This window comes from Brassica napus, chromosome C2 (assembly GCF_020379485.1).
Source record: "Brassica napus cultivar Da-Ae chromosome C2, Da-Ae, whole genome shotgun sequence".
In the NCBI taxonomy this organism is placed as follows: Eukaryota; Viridiplantae; Streptophyta; class Magnoliopsida; order Brassicales; family Brassicaceae; genus Brassica; species Brassica napus.
The window spans coordinates 23,581,933-23,599,013 of NC_063445.1; the positions used below are offsets into that span (position 1 = coordinate 23,581,933).

Consider the following 17,081-nt stretch of genomic DNA (forward strand, 5'->3'; position numbering starts at 1 on the left):
TAGGCACGAGTTTGCAGTCGACTCGCTTATTTTTAGACACAAGTTTACAAAAACTCGCCTTTGGCTAGGCATGAGTTTACAGAAACTCTCCTTCTACTAGGCACGAGTTCTCAGTAAACTCGCCTTTGTCTCAGCGTGAGTCCAGTTAACTTGTCTTTCGCTATACACGAATTTAAAGCAAACTCGCCTTTTACTAGGCACAAGTTCAAAGTAAAGTCGTTTAAATCGTCATAGGCATGAATGTGTCTAGTTACTTGTCTAATAAACCCTATTCGTAAAATTCATAGAGATCAACTTCATCTCTCTCTACGAACTTGGGGGGGGGGGGGGGGGCTTACTGTTGGTGGTGGATTTACATCCTCCCTCAAAGCCATTAGACAATTAATTAGGCTCATTTTACTATGAAGCCCTACCTTCTTACTTGTATAAATAGAGACACACATCTATTTATCAAAGGATCCTCTCTTCTCCATTTTAGACTTAGAACACTTCTTACAAAGAGTTTATAGATTCTTAGATTTACTTTACACTTGTAATCATACATGTAATACAATCTTTGACCAATAAACTTTTTTTGATGTTTATTTTCCATTTGATTTCTATGTTGATTTTTCTTAAGTCTCAAGAATCTAAGAAATATATTTCTTGAATTCTTCATTTCGTGACCTAGTTGGCCACTTCTGCGAGGTCGCGGCCCGCCGGCGGTAATCCTTGACAGAGCGGACAGAATTACCGCAGGGAGGAGAGTCGCCCATAATGACGTTTAGTCGTGGTCTTGAATTTACTCGCTTGGAGTTTAAGAAGGCGCTAAAGTCAGTGGGTGCATCGTCGTCGTTTTACGGCAGCCTAGAATTGCCTGGCGTCTTAGTTCGTTCCAACTGTCGCCGAAGATCTGTGGGCTTCGAGCGGTTGAGGAGAACGCGTAGATCGTACATGTTGGCGTTGAGTTTGTCTCGAAGATCGCTGCCAGAACGTTTCGGACGCTCTTTGAGGACAGGACCACTGGTCAGGACGCGTTGGGACTTTCGTGCGTTCAGCGTTAGCCGAAGATCAGTATCATCGGAACTGTTACCGTCCTCGGGCTCGAGCTTTCGCTTGAGGACATCTCTCAAATCTCCGGGTGCAGGTGCGTCATCGTTCTCGTCGTCTGACGATAGGGTTTGTTGAGATTGTATAACTTCTATTCGCCTACGGTTAGTCGACTGTTCTTCGTTAGCAGAAGAGTCGTCTTTAGCGTCATCCTTTGGAGCCTTATCTTCGTCTTGCTGCTGCGTTTCGTTTTGTCGGCCTTTGCCGGTCGCCTTGCGCTGGGCTCTTCTTTCTTTATTTTTGCTCCAACTTTTGATGTTTTTGGGCTTAGCTTTTAGAGGCTCGAATTTGAAGTCGCCGCTGGCGAGAAATGAGAGATAGTGTGCATAGAGTGATTTACACTCCGTCGTGTCATGTCCTTTAACGTCGTGATATTTGCAATGCTTGGTGAGGTCGATGGTTCTGGAAGGACCCGTTGTTAGGTCGGATTAGGTTGCGCAGACAGCATTAGTTGGTTCGTCAGGCGAGTCAAGCTCTCTGACTCACTTGTTCCATTCCTCGCCTCGGACCACCATGGTCAAAATTGGTACATTGTTCTCGTTGACGATGTACATAAAGCCATCTTTGCGGTTGTTTTTGTCGTTAGGGGCATGCTGACGCGGTTCAGCCCGAGTGCTGACGGTTTTAGTCGCTGGAGTTTTTGCCGCGTTCATCTTACTGATGATCGCATTTGTATCCTCTTCCATTCGGATGAAGTTGTGAGAGCGAGCGATAGCGTCTTGAAGCGAGGTGGTTGGGTTCTGGTTTAAGTCCTCACGGAACTTGGAGCGGAACCACAAGGTGTTCATCAGGGCATCGATGGCAATGTCATCTGGGATCGCGATCCTTGAGACTACTGCTTTGAACTTTTCCATGTAGTCGCGGAGGCTCTGATCTTTAGTTTGGGACAGGTTCCATAGACTAGAAGCAGTTGCGGTGCGCTTTGTGAACATAATGTATGTCTTGAGGAATGCCGCTGATAGGTCGCGGAAACTACTGATCGAGTTCTCCTCGAGTTGAGAGAACCAGGTCATGGCCTGCTCGTGGAGAGTCTTGATGAACAGTTGACAGTAGCCAGCGTCCCTTTCTTCATCGGAGAGACGAGCCCGTGCCATCGTGATATTGAAAGCTGTCATGTGTTCGACGGGGTCTCCGCCGGGTTTGTACTCCGGTAGGCGCAACTTCTCTATCTTTCTGAGTTGCACGTTGGTTAGTGCGCTGGTAAAAGGGGTTCGTGAGGTTGTGGCGAGTACGCTCTTGATTTGCGGAGCTGCACTAGTAGCTTGATGGATATTCGAGCTCATTTAATGAAAGCTGAGTTTGAGCTCGGCGATCTCGCGTATGGTCGCGAGATCTGGTCCTATCTGGGGAGCGTCAGCGGGGAGGAGTTCGTTAGGCTCCGAATCATCTGAGACGTGGTCGCCGCCCGTCGCCATAGGGTTTGTATTGAAGAGGCGACGACGTATCAGTTGGGGACGGCTTGTTTGGCTGTCAGGAGCAGTGAGTGCTGCGACTAAAGCAGCTAGCTGTTCGTTGGTTGTTTTTTGAACTTCGTCTTGTCGAGCGAATCGAGCCATGACGGAGCTCATGAAATCTGCGGGGAGAGGCGGCGCGGCTTCAGGTGTAGGAGTTGGTTCTCCGCCTGAAGTGCCGAAGGTGGCATCGTCTTGAGCCATATAGATCTAGAACGTTACTTTATTCTGCCCCACGGTGGGCGCCAATTGTTTGTACGAGTTCAGTCGACTAGGTTGAAAGAACTCGAAAGTGGGATGAATAAAGACGTTTTATTAGATCTGACCAAGAGGTTACAAGAGTGACAAAGAGTTAAGGAGACAAGCCGGTGCTCAGGGAGCTAGCCGGAGAGGTACAAAGCAAAGAGAGATAAGGAGAGACTAAAACCCTAGATCGACAAGAAGGGGGTCGTTATGAGGGATGTGAATCCCGGCGGTGTCGTTTGTCGGATTCATACAGTAAGAGAGAACCTGAAGATGATGATTTGGAGACCAAAACAAATCTGAAGAAGCAGAAGAAAGAGGGGACTGAGACGATGGAAGGATTGGCTGATCGTCTTCAACGGATTGAATCAAAATTTGATATGTTGGCGACAAAGGTGGATCTATTGATCTCAGTGAAGGGTAAGAGAGTTCATGTCAAGAAGTCTTTAAAGGCCAAAGCAGAGATCAGTTCCTCTGAGGAATGAGGATTCTGAGGAGAAATCTGTTGCAAGTGTCAAGGTGGCTGCTAAAGTTTCTTCTTCCTTTGAATCAGAGGATGAGAAGGAAACTTTGGCTACTAGTTCGGATTCATCAGATGATGGGAAAAGTGATCAAGGTGAAAAAGTTGAGCAGAGAATGGCTAAAGGAGATATGAAGATTGGTGTTGTTAGCTATAGTGGCCGTTGGCCTTTGGGAGGTCGTTTTGCAGGTGGTCGTTGTGGCGGTCTGGGGCGTTGTGGTCGCTGTTAAGGTTTTGTTGGTGGCAGAAGATTATCTGCAAGTAATAAAGCTCTTCTCTAGCTAGCTATTTATGAAAGAATCATATTAGAACTATTAAGAGTAGACAAGCACTGCTCTAGCTATGTGGTGTTGTTAAACTCTCCTTAAAAACTTGTTTTAAACTTGTGATACAATGCAACAATTTTTACTAGTTAAGTTATTTTCATCAAGTTCCTCTAATTAAGCAAGCAAATTTCATAGGGACATAAATATGCCCTAGAGACAAGAATTGTTCCGGAAGAAACACACTTTAACAAAACATATTTTAATCAACATTTAGATTCATTGTTCTTAAGATACTCCTTAAGAACATCCATAACCGAACCAAACTCTGCCTTAACCTTAACCGGTGGGTTGGCCAACCTACAAGCCATCTCTTGTATGCTCTTGGAATGATAATCGATCTTACTCTGCGTAAACTTCAACCCATGAGCTGTACTCACCACCGCCGTCCGGTCATTAGCTTCTATAACTCCAGCTTTCCTCAGCTTCATCAGAGCCGTCAACGCAACACCAGTGTGTGGACATATAAACATACCTGTAGAATCAGCAAGAGCCGTTGCGTCCATCAACTCCTCCTCAGTAGCTTCCTCAACAATCCCATTAGACTTTTTCAAAGCATACACAGCTCTATCTATCGAGACGGGATCACCTATCTGGATAGCGGAAGCAAACGTTGTGTCTGCTTTCATTGGGTTAAAGTCTTGATCAAACCCTGACTTGTAGTGCAAGTAAAGTGGGTTTGCGTTAGCAGCTTGAGCACACACAAGCCTAGGGATCCTATCAACAAGCCCTAGCTCTTTACACATGTGGAACCCTTTGTAAAACGCGTAGATGTTACCGAGGTTCCCTCCAGGGACGATGACCCAGTCTGGAACTTCCCAGTTGAACTGCTGCAAGATCTCAATGGCCGCCGTCTTTTGACCTTCGAGACGGAGGCTATTGAGAGAGTTGGCTAGGTAGATAGGGAGCTCCGCCGTGACTTCTCGTATCAGATGCATGCACCCGTCGAAGTCAGTGTCGATGCTTAGCACAAACGCTCCGTTTGCGATAGGTTGCACGAGCTGAGCCGTGGAGATTTTGTCCGCCGGTAAGAAGACGATGGAGGGGATTCCTGCGGCGGCGCAGTATGCGGAGAGCGCGGCGGATGTATCTCCGGTGGAGGCACAACCGACCCCGACGACTGGTTTGTTCATTTTCCGGAGACGGTTCACCTGAGAAACAAGAACCATCCAAAATATTTCAAATCATGAGTTATATTTTATCCCAAAAACTCAAATTATCCAATATTTTCTTTTCAGTAAAAGAACAAGAACCTTCATGCTAAGATTATGTTCGGTTAATTTGATTTTTGGTTCGGTTCGATAAAAAAGTTGGAAATCGGTTAGGTTCCAAGAAATCTAATTTGGTTCTAGTTTGGTTGTTGTTTTGGATAATTTTGACTAATTCAAATTTTCGAAGAAAATATTAGATAGTTTGAGTTTTTTGGATTAAAAAATCAGATAATTTAAATTTTGGGTATTTTAATTTATAAATAATATTAAAAAAATATTATGATATTTCATAATTAAATATAATTAATATTTTAATATATAAAATGTATTTTTAGTTAACCTGAGACACAAGAACAGTCATGCCAAGATCTTTGAACGAGCCCGTGTGGCTGATACCACAGTGTTTCACCCAGAGATCATTCATCTGAAGGTACTGTTTCCCGAACCTCTCGGCCCAGAAAAGGTTTGAGTTTCCTTCAAAGGCGGAAACGATGTCGTCGTCGTTGATCTCGGGAAGAACCCACTCTTTCTTTGACCAGACGCCTGATCCGTACGGCCAAGTGGTTTTACCGACGCGTGAGTCGAAAAGGTTACGCCAGAATGCCCCGTCGTAGCGTTTCAGGGCAGCGAAGTCGTGCTCGACGTCGAGGAGGCCGCCGGATTGGGAGCGGTAGACGATCTCGTCGAGGGAGTAGGACTCAGTGGAGAGCGGCGGAGCGTCGAAGGGGACGTAGCGTGCGGAGAGGTTTTGGAGCTGAGGACGGCGGCGAGCCTCGTCGCGGATGTTCTCATCGGAGCGGCGGTGTTTCTGCGGCGGAGCAGCGGGAGAGGGAGTGGTTTGGGAGGTGCATCGGACGGTGGATGAGGCGGTGGAGTGAGGTTTGAAGGAGGTTTTAGAGTGGGAAGGAAAGTAGGTGGCGGAGTGGAGAAGAGAGAAGTAAGCCATGATTGCTTCAAGAAAAATGAAATGGTTTTGGACCTTTAGAATATTCCATGATTTGTCGGTTCTAATTTTCTTTCTTTAAGTCAGCCAAACTCTCTCTGGCGCACTTATCGAGACATTCTGAGTAAACCCGGTTTCACCACCCACGGTTTGCAACTACCCGGTTTGCTTCCCCTTTTGGTAATGTTTTCGTATCACTTTTCCCTCTGATTTTTTCACCAACTTGGTTTCTTTCACCTTTTAGAAAACTTTTCAAAATTTGCAATACCACTGGTTGTAATTCTTCCTCACCGTTTCGCCGGCAATGGCCGGCAAGGCATCTGCCTTCCCCACCAAGTGTCTTAAACACCAGCCTTGGCTTCCTACCCCCCCCCCCCAAGATGATCTAACCTCCCTCCAGGACTGTTAGAGAGGGCTTAGAGTCGACTGTCACTCCTCTAAATCTAAACCTTGACTTTGCACCTACTTCATACTCTGCTTTACCTCGCTTCTAAGTTCCAACATCTATACTTTGGCAACCTGATAGTCACCTCAAAACCTACTACCGTGCACCGTACGAAAGACAACATCAACACTTCCCACAGGCCTGTCTCTGTCTCCCTTTGCATCCCTAGTTTGCAATGGCTAGACGCTTTACGGCTGAGGAAAAGGGTAAAACCATCACAGGAAACCCAACAGCTCCCCAGAGAATCAGAACTCATCAAAGACAACTTACTCACACTGGTCGACGTCTCACTAACCCTAGGGAACAAAAGATGAGTTCGGTCTTACCTTATTTGGCTAAGAAATGGGACGTCGATCCATCATTCGGCTCTGACCTAGGAAGAGACTGCTTTCAGTTTCGTTTTGAGGCGGAGGAAGACATTCAGGAGGTCTTGCGTAACAGACCCTATCAATTTGGACGATGGATGCTCATCGTCCAACGATGGGAACCAATCATCTCACCAACTTTCCCATCTCAGATACCGTTCTGGATAAATATCAGAGGCATCCCTTTGCATTACTGGCATGAGAAAGTGGTCAGAAACATTGGCCTGGAACTTGGAGAACTTGAGAGCTATGCCGTCACACGGTCCTCAGCACGCGTCAGGGTTATTGTGGATGGCCTGAAACCTTTGGCAATGGAACCCACTCTGGATTTCGATACTGGCGAAGAAAGTATAATCACCCTGGAGTATGAGAGATTGGGAAACCACTGCACCTACTGCTTTCGTTTCTCCCACCTACAATCCCAGTGCCCTGAGAAACCAAGTGATGCCGCAAACACTCATACTGATAATGGTGTAGCTCCTATGCAACGAACGGAATCTCTAACCGCCAGGCGCTCCCCCCTGCGGGAGTCTAGGGAGCACATTATGCCGCAGAATCGACCGTTTCAACAAAGATACGACCGTCATGGGAGACCATTTGGTGAGAGAATCTCAGCAGCTGCACCTCGCCCAACGGGACCGAGGAATAAGTTAGCCCACCCAGCTCAACCTGCTATTCAGACTGCAGCAAATGAGATCTCTGCGCCCCCAGATGAGCAGAGAGAACATGCTTACTACTCCCCACCATACTCAAGGCGCCGTTTGCATCAAAATGGAGGAGAGCATCAACAGGAGGATAGAGACAACCGTCGTAACTCCCCGAGACTTCAGTGGAAAGCCAAATCCACACTAGCGGATCAGGAAGCAACCTCGCAACGAAGGAGTAGCCACTCACCCAGGCCCTCTTTAGGACGTAATTTAGACAGGACGGACTTCCCACCACTCAATGAAGGATAGCAAACGCAATTACAGTCGGAGCAACAAACATCTGATCATCTCACCCCCAATGGAGAACAAAACCATCAGTTCCAGATCATGAAGCAACAGCTCAACGATCACAAAAGGGCGCCTCCAGACAACATTCAGAACAGGTCCTGGTCGCGAATAATGTCTTGACGCCCCCGAACATTCCATCTAGAGAAAAGGTGATGGAAGAGCTGAGAGAAGTTACTCTACAGTATCTGAACGTCGACGACCCAACAGAGAGGGCAGCTAGACAACAACGGGTGCTGCAAACCGAACTGGACGGTACAGTGGAAGAAACCGCAGCAAATATTATCCAAGCTTCAACCAACGCGGCTCTCGCATCCCCAGCACCTACTAACCACCAGGATACGGCCACTTTTTCTCAGACAACAAGTCCCAGTAATGGGGGTGTAAACCCAGTAAGAAGAAGAGGCAGGCCGGCTAGGTCGGGAGCGTCTCGTACCCATGTTAGGCTCAGTCCAAAAGTCTATGCTGGTATGGGATCCAAAAAAAGAAATCTGAACCAGCTACAAACCTCGCCGGGAACTTCCAAAGCCCAAGCACCAAAACCCGCAAGGAAGCAGAGAAGAACTACCGCCTCCACAGCTCCGCCAATTACACTGATCCCGCCAGTAGCGAAACCGCAGATGGATTTTCATCTGCGAAATCGCGATCTTCCTTAGCAATGCTAAGCTGGAACTGTCGTGGACTGGGGAACCCCACGACAGTTCAGCGGATCAAGGAGCTTAATCAACAAGCTTCCCTTGATATAATCTTCCTCATGGAAATAAAGAATCCAGATGCCTTCGTACTGCAAGAGCTTGACTTCCTTGGGGCAATGCATAGATATTTGGTTCCCCCGGAGAGGCCGAATAGTGGCGGACTTGCCCTCTTTTGGAAGCAAGACATAGATTTACAGATTCTCTATTCATCCAAGAATGTAATAGATACTATCATTAATCATAAAGGGTCATCTTTGTTTGCAACCTTTGTTTATGGAGATCCTGAAACACAACACCGGTTTATGGTATGGGACCTCCTTATATCACTCTCCCTATCACGAAACTTTGCATGGATATTAGCCGGAGATTTTAACGAGATCATAGACAACAGCGAGAAATCTGGCGGACCGGAGAGAGCAAAAGGCTCGTTTGGAGCCTTTCGGAATATGCTTTCCAATTGCGACCTATTCGACCTCAAACACACGGGCATCTCTTTATCGTGGAGAGGGCGTCGACGAACTCACCTTGTATTCTGTCGGCTCGACAGGGTCCTAGTTAACCCAGCATGGTCAGACTGTTTTCCTACGGGCAGATGCCATTACCTGAATTTTGATACGTCAGACCACAGACCAGTGATCACGGTCTTTGACTCAGCAAAGCGACGCAAGAACCGGCTATTCAGGTATGACCGCAGATTGAAAGATAACGCTGAGGTTAGAAATCTAATTGCCGAAGTCTGGAATGCTGATCCCAACCTAACCATGGACGCGAAGCTTTCGCGATGCCGCAAAGCTATCGCAACGTGGTCCAGAGAACAGTCTTTCAACAGCAAAGAAGCTATAAATCAGTTAAAGCTGAGCCTAGAAACGACCATGATCGACCCCCAGGGATCTCTTAACGCCAAGCTTCACATTGCATACAGAGATGAAGAAGAATTTTGGCGGCAATGCAGTAGAATTATGTGGCTCTCTGCAGGGGATAAAAATTCGGGGTTCTTCCATGCGATGGCCAAGGGATGCAGAGCACGCAACAGGATGTCAGTCATAGAGGATTCAGAGGGAAAGGCTTTCTTCGAAGAGGATCAAATTGCAGACCAGATTTCTTCTTATTTCAATGCCATGTTCACTTCAGAAAACCATGGCGGGACCTCAGACTTGACGAAGGACATTGTGCACTCAGCACTCAAACCGAGCCTCTCAGGTGAAGTGAATCAGAGCCTCGGTACAACTCCAGAGGCTGACGAGATCAAACACGCCCTCTTCTTAATCCATCCGGACAAGGCTCCAGGACCGGATGGATTCTCTGCGAGCTTATTCCATTCAAATTGGAACACAATCGGACAGTCACTGATTACGAAGGTGCACGCTTTCTTCAGGACAGGGGTTATGCCACCAACAACAAACGTCACCTATATTAGACTGATACCGAAGATCACAAATGCGAAGAGTGTAGCTGACTACCGGCCAATAGCGCTGTGTAACATCACATACAAAGTCATCACCAATATTATTTCACTCCGTATCAAAGCTACCCTTCAAGGAATCATCTCGGAAACGCAATCAGCCTTTGTACCCGGTCGAGCTATCTCCGACAATGTACTCATTACTCATGAGATCCTCCATACTCTTAAAAACTCCGAGGCTGTGGTGAATTGCTCTATGGCGGTCAAGACTGATATGAGTAAAGCTTATGATCGGTTAGAGTGGAATTTCATCAAGACGGTGCTACTAAGATTCGGGTTTGCGTCTCATCTGGTCGCCTTAATCATGCAATGCGTTACATCAGTGACATACTCCTTCCTAGTTAACGACTCTATTCATGGAAGAGTGATACCGTCAAGAGGCATTCGACAAGGCGACCCGCTATCCCTGTATCTCTTCATTCTTTGTGGAGAGGTCCTTTCCGGTTTGTGCAAACGAGCTCAAAGAAGCGGTCATCTAGCCGGTCTCAGAGTTGCTATACCAGCCCCCCGACTGAATCATCTCTTGTTTGCGGATGATACCATGTTCTTCCTCAATACAGATGAAGAGAGCTGCTCGGCACTGATGCATATCCTTGAACAATACAAGATGGCGTCGGGCCAATTGATCAATGCTACGAAATCTTCCATCACCTTCTCAGCCAAGACCCCGCAGGTAATACGGCAACGTGTTAAAATACACCTCGGGATTGAAAAAGAAGGAGGAACGGGCAAGTATTTGGGTCTCTCGGAACACTTCGGTCGGCGAAAAAGGGACCTTTTTACCGGAATTGTCGACCGTATCAGAAGCAAAGCGGCTTCTTGGGCTACATGTCGCCTATCAAGCGCTGGCAAACTGGTTATGTTGAAGTCTGTACTTACAGTGGTTCCTTCTTTCTCTATGACGTGCTTCCTCCTTCCTATGAGCTTATGCGATCGAATCCAATCCGCTCTAACGAGATTTTGGTGGGATTCGTCACCGGAGGAGAAAGAAATGTGCTGGGTGGCTTGGGAGAAGCTTATCAAGCCTAAAGCTCACGGAGGGTTAGGTATTAGAGATATTCAGGCCTTCAACAAGGCACTGCTGGCCAAACAAGCTTGGCAGATCATCACAAAACCCGACTGCCTGCTGTCCCGCATACTAAGAGGAAAATACTGTACTAAGGCTTCTTTCCTCCAGGTTTCTGAAACAAAGACAATGTCGCACGGATGGAGGAGTATCATTGCGGGTAGAGATCTATTGGTTACCCGACTGGGTAAGGTCATAGGGAATGGGGATGGAACACGGGTCTGGAAGGACCCTTGGCTAAGACTTGATCACCCTACTGTCCCGTTTGGACCAGTAAAAGAAAGCGACCAAGATTTGTTTGTATCTGATCTCATCTGCAGAGGAAGTGGAGAATGGAATATCAACCAAATAACAAGCATTATGCCACATCTTCTTCCTGAGATCCTCTGTATCAGACCAAGTATTACGGGAGCACCTGATTCTTATGCGTGGCTAGCTTCAAAGATAGGAGTATACTCGGTTAAGTCTGGGTACTTCGTAGCAGCCTTTATGATCCAGGTTGAGGACAACGAAGCCACTGAAGCTCAACGAACTACGGAGCACGCGTTAAACAAAGGCATCTGGACCTGCAAGACCTCCCCAAAGCTTCATCTATTCTTATGGAAGATATTCCGTGGAGCCCTGCCGCTGGGAGAAAATCTAGCAAAACGGGGAATGCTTACCAACATTTCTTCTAGACGATGTGGTGAACTAGAGACGGCGGATCACATCTTCCTCCACTGTGCGTTCACACGTCGAATCTGGTCAACAAGTATCTGGAGAAACGAGTTCATACTGACAGATACATCTACTCTTGCAACAATTTTTCTGGAGTCAGCGAACTACATCAACCTTCCGCCATTAGGAATCAAAGAAACGATCTTCCCATTGATTTGCTGGGCAATTTGGACAGCAAGGAACTACCTTATCTTCGAGAACAGGAATTTTGAACCTACTGATATTCTCTCCAAAGCCATTGCTAACGCCCGGGAATGGAATGCAGCGCAACTACCAGGCCTTGATCCTCCTATCGCACGGAATCCTCGATTACCACCGACACTCACGATCACCACTGAACCGGCCTGCTTCACTGACGCAGCCTGGCACTCGTCCACGAACAGAGCAGGGTGTGGCTGGTATATCCTAACACCTGAGAAGACTATCACTCTACAAGGCACCTGTATGTTTGAATTCATCTCATCACCTCTGATGGCTGAAGCACTCGTCATCCAGTCAGCCCTCCTCCACGCCGTCGACGCTGGAATCACTTTAATCTGCATCAAGTCAGACTGCCCGGCACTCATCAATGCCCTCTCCTCGAAGTATCACTCGGCGGATATCTACGGAATCATTCGGGACATCGAGGCTCTATCTTATCGTTTTTCTCGCATTTCTTTTAGTTTCATTCCGCGATAAAAAAACTCTATGGCTGATACTTTAGCCAAATCTGCTATGTACTCTGCTTTCCCCAAGTAGTTTTGGTTGGAGGTCTAATTAATTAATTCTCGTGTTAAAAAAAAAGCCATGATAAAAGAGAGTGTAGACAGTAAAGTACAGAGACACTGAAACTGATTGGAGAGAAGAATGTTGACACTTTAGTGGTCAGAAACTATTTTACTTATAAACATAAAGTATTAAATATATCACTATTCAACTATACTTAGAGTATGATTAACCCGGGGTTTTTAGGATGCGGGTTCTTAGCGGAAGTTAAGAACACCACTCTAAGAACTCCGGGTTAATCATGGTCTTAAATGCTTTAGAGCACCCTCAATGGACAACATCTAAAAGACGGTCTCTTATCCTAATAATAATAATAATTTTATTCATCCATAACTTTTTTGTCAAATTTTCTTTTAGTTTAAAATAGCAAACCAGTCAAAGATTGACAAATGGCAAAATGAGTATTAGAGGCGCTTCTTAAAGGAGTGCTTAGTGGTGGGGTCCACCATAAAAAGAAAGAAAGGGTGCCAAAAATACCAGATTTAGTATTCTTGTACTGTTTCGCGGATCCCACTGACACGTGGATACCCGAGATTGGTTCATTTTTAATTTTTTTTTAATCAGAGAAAAAACCAAAAAAATAAAAATTAAAAATTAAGGGTTAATGGTGGAAAGCCCTTTTAGTCTAGTGGTTTGACTAAGAGTTCATTAATGCTTTTACACCAGAAGGTCTGGGATTCAAACCTCAGAAAACGCAAATTATGCAGATCATGGAGAAAAAGGGTTACAAGAGGTATTCAGCATGGTGCAAGGACGTATCATCGAACATGGATCTCATAAGGCGGCTCGGAGCGATACAGTCACACGTGCATTCTCATATGATGGTAGAATTGTCGGCTGTAGAATCGTCTATGTAATATTTCTCATCGTTGTAATAGCATAATTAATCAGACATTAAAAAAAAAAGTTTAATGGTGCTCTTACTGGCCTATTTTTAAAATCGCCTCTTACTTTTTTTTTTTTGTTTTATCATTATTTTTATATATTTTGGCTTTAAGAACCCATTATAATCTTCCCGTTGGACGTGCCCTTATCATTCCAAATTCTAGAAAATCAATTATTCAGATGTTTTTTTTATGTACATGATTACTGATTTTTTTTTGAGAAAACATGATTACTGATTTTTTTAAACGTTACGTGGTACCTTTTGTATTGTAACAGGCACTAAACACAAATTAATCTTTAAACATTCATGAATCATATTATATATGAGAATTAGATTGTTACAGATCAGAAAAACACTAACGTTTAAAAATGGTACGATCTTATTCATCTATCATGATGCATATTTATAAAATAATATTGAGTAAAATACTGATTTATATTTTATAAGATGATTAGTTAGTTCATCAATGGTTAAGCACATTCCTCATTAGAGGATTATACTCTTATGAGAAAAATTGAAGACATCCTCATGAATACAAGAATTATTGTGAGTTCGTGCCTTCTTAATCAAGTAATTATATATGAAGATAAGATTGTGAGTGTAATGGTTTGTATGTCATAATCCAGATTCAAGAATCAATAGTGTGTGCCTGTGATTTGTATATTAAAAGCATAGAAAGCATTAATGATATAATTTTGAAGTGTACCTATGGTATGATCAATTATCAAAATTGATAGTGATGGCACCTTTTCCTTTTCAATAAAAAACACTATGCAGGTTGTCGTTTTCTCCACAGAATCTTGTAATACGGATTGGGTCAAAGATACAGTAAATGAACAAGTCATGTGAAATTAGCTTACAAGTTACAATATAAACGATGTAATTTTTGCTGTGATTTTGAGCTTTTGATAGTGGCCTGATTAACCATTAGGGTTCTTTTTCTCGTGTGCTTTGTTATGTAACTCGCGTCTTTCTTTGTTTGCTTTGCTAAAAAACTCGGATAATAATATAATATTGGATTGGTTCTTGTTTAGTCTGTGAATCTACTTATTTGACTCTTCAATCTGTTCTATGTGGTTTATCTTGGCTCGCTAGAATGAGTAGTCCACAGCCATTTCCTTAGCTACTGCATCTCTAATGGGTGTTTAAGGTACGTTTTTCAATCAAAGTTGCTTTCACATCTTCATTGTAGAGACGGGTTAAGACTGGACTTACAATACAGACGCAGGTTTTGGGTTTAAGTACACATGGAGAATGTTTCGAACCAACGAAAATGGATCTTACTTCTTACATATACAAACATTGTGGTGGGCTGGCTAATAAGGTGGGAAATGTTCTTGTATATCATTTTTTGTCCTTGTATCGTGTTGTGACATTACTTGAAAATCATAAAATCCACTGAACTAGTGTTTGGTGGTTTATCATGTATATGTTTTCAAGATGATTTTACCACTGTTCATGAAATTTAGCATCTCTAGGTAAAAAATAAAAGTACTCGAGCGAGGGTGGAAACTGTGATAAAGAATCGTGCACAAGAAGAGGTCACGTGCTTAATCTCTTCTCTTACACACACTAACTCTTCTGCTGCTGCCTGCTGCTACTTTCCTTCCAAACTCCGCCCAATAGTCCCAACGATATGGACACCAATCCCATCTTAATTCATATCACCAAAGCGGGTGATCCATTTTCTCTCTCCTCAGTTTGGTATGAAGGATTATCTCAGCCGTTCATTTTGACTAATTACCTAATTCATCTCTCTCCCGTTGATCCTATAGTACATCATTTTGCCAGTTTCTCTTTTGTATTTATCCTTAGTCGTGATTGACACATTTTACCTGCTAGCGTCTGCTTTTATGCAGACCTTCCTTAAAAAAAATGGGTGATTTAAAAGATCTTAAATTAAAGTTAAAAAAGTTAGAACATGGTGATCATTTTCTGTCCCATGATGCAAGAGGAATGCCTTAGGAAAAAATCATGTAATATTTTTTTATCCGTATCCAAACAACACATGGAATCGAAAACCTACTAATTTTCTTCGGTTAGGCCTAGTAACCAATAACTTCCGTGCGATTCAGTTAAACGAACTGGAATATATAAGCCAGTTAGATACTAGGTGATAGCTATACCGGAATCTCAATTTCGTGTTTATCTACAAAAATAAAACGGAACCCTAGTCTGTACTAGCTCGATAACAGTATAAACTGTAAAAAGGTCGCGCATTGTCGTGCTCTCTTGACATTACTCTCTTCTCTCTCTCTCTGAAATATATATATTTATATCTGGTAGCTTCTTCATCAGTAACACGAGAACGTATTGAGGAGAATCTCGCATCATCAAGACCAAATAGGAATTTATGAACACGAGAATCTTCTTGTTCCTTCTCGATATCGGCAGCTGCGTCGCAGGTACAAGGTCGAGATGTCTTAAGATTCTGTATCTCTTCCCATAACTTCGTCATTCGGCCATAATATTCAAGGACATATTGTCCATCTTGCTTGCAGTTGGTGATTGCATCTTGAAGTTGATGCACTCTTGTCCCATTCTTAAGAGAGAAGCGGAAGCGGAGAGTTTCCCAAAGTTTATTAGCTTCAAGAACAAACGAACCTTTGCATCTATTGATGTTTTGATCAATCCAACAATTATCGAATTCACAGCTAACCATCGAGAGAGATCCGGCTCAGAGGTTTTGGTACCGTCCTGTCAATGAAGCCGGTTTTCTGCTTCGCCTGAAGCGAGTTTCGGAGTTCTGTCGATCATTCCGAATAGTTTTCGCTATTGAGCATAACAGATGTGATAAGGCCCCCCGGATTATCCGAGGGATTAAGGTAGTATGGCAACGGAGCATTGATAGCAGGTGTAGTCACCGTAATAGTAGTAGGATTGACCGTGGACGATTATCGTCAGACATAATAGTAGTTTAGAAGTATATGTTTGAGAAAAAAATATTAGGTCATAGTTTGTAAGATCTTAGCTCTGATGCGATGAAACATATTGTGAAATCGTATGTTTATTGATACAATATGCTGATGAGTATATAACTATATATACAAAATAAGAAGTTCCCAATCTAACTAGTAAATGTTACATTATATCTAGTCCCACAATAATAGAGAAATCATATTAGTATGTTTATCTCTTTACTCTCTTTCCGGCAAAGGATACGAATTTCTTGGTGAGATTATCTTCTACGATGATCAATCTGTTCTGTTTTCGAATCGTTCAAAGATGTTAGATCCGAATAGTCTTCTTCCTGATCGTTTCAAGCGCAAAAAAAAAATGCCATCGTCTCTTGGTTTGATGATACTGATCTCCTTCTGAAACCCTTTCCTTTTCCGTTTTAAATTTTCTTTCCCTTTATAGAAAGTTTTGATCTTTCCTAAATATGTTGGAGCTGATGGAGTTAAAGGGTTGTACAGAGGGTCTGGGGTGGAGTTGGGTGTGTTATGTTTGTAAGAAAAAAGAAGATAATGGTAACATGGTTAAACCAGACTCTAAAATGGTTATGGCTATTCAAGGAGTTAATGCTGCGATTGCTGGGAGTGTTTCTGCTTTGATCACAATGCCACTGGACACTATCAAGACGAGGTTGCAGGTTCTTGATGGGGAAGATAGTAGTAGTTATTAGTAATAACAACAACAACTGGAGGCGTGGACCGAGTATAAGAAACTTGGTTAAGGAAGGTGGATGGACATCTTGTTACAGAGGATTGGGACCAAGATGTGCTTCAGTGTCAATGTCTGCAACCACTATGATCACTACCTACGAGTTCTTGAAACGGCTTTCTGCTAAGAACCATGACGGGTTTTGCTCTAAATCATAGTGTTAACAGCTGAGAAAACCATGTAGAATGTTGTTGTCTTGCTGTTCTGCTTTCTCTTTTGTTTCCAGTCATAAGATGTTAGGAGTG

General features: G+C 43.9%; 2 protein-coding genes and 1 long non-coding RNA gene across 3 annotated transcripts; 1 reads left to right on the plus strand and 2 right to left on the minus strand.

Annotated features, from left to right (window-relative positions):
• Positions 1-836: 836 nt before the first annotated feature.
• LOC106378096 lies at positions 837-2,372 on the minus strand. Its single transcript, XM_013818282.2, has 2 exons — positions 1,576-2,372; positions 837-1,491 (listed from the first exon to the last, which is right to left on the minus strand). The coding sequence occupies exons 1-2, from the start codon at positions 2,370-2,372 to the stop codon at positions 837-839; spliced, it is 1,452 nt and encodes a 483-aa protein (XP_013673736.2).
• A 1,320-nt stretch (positions 2,373-3,692) lies between these two features.
• On the minus strand, positions 3,693-5,863 carry LOC106381286 (threonine synthase 2, chloroplastic). The gene is made up of 2 exons (XM_013821180.3): positions 5,178-5,863; positions 3,693-4,777 (listed from the first exon to the last, which is right to left on the minus strand). Exons 1-2 carry the CDS (start codon positions 5,781-5,783, stop codon positions 3,833-3,835), a joined length of 1,551 nt encoding a protein of 516 aa, XP_013676634.1. The 5' UTR covers positions 5,784-5,863; the 3' UTR covers positions 3,693-3,832.
• Positions 5,864-13,396: 7,533 nt separating this feature from the next.
• Positions 13,397-17,081, plus strand: LOC125582090. The gene is made up of 3 exons (XR_007319942.1): positions 13,397-14,323; positions 14,396-15,578; positions 15,675-17,081. It is a non-coding gene; the product is annotated as an uncharacterized LOC125582090 (long non-coding RNA).

Bases quoted from the DNA above. Each gene is read 5' to 3' on its own strand.
- LOC106378096 (XM_013818282.2), bottom strand. From the start codon at position 2,372: ATGAGCTCGAATATCCATCAAGCTACTAGTGCAGCTCCGCAAATCAAG. The intron at 1,492-1,575 runs GTGAGTCAGAGA...GGGTCCTTCCAG, and splicing joins CGAGGCGAGGAATGGAACAA to AACCATCGACCTCACCAAGC.
- LOC106381286 (XM_013821180.3), bottom strand. From the start codon at position 5,783: ATGGCTTACTTCTCTCTTCTCCACTCCGCCACCTACTTTCCTTCCCAC. The intron at 4,778-5,177 runs GTTAACTAAAAA...CTTGTTTCTCAG, and splicing joins TGACTGTTCTTGTGTCTCAG to GTGAACCGTCTCCGGAAAAT.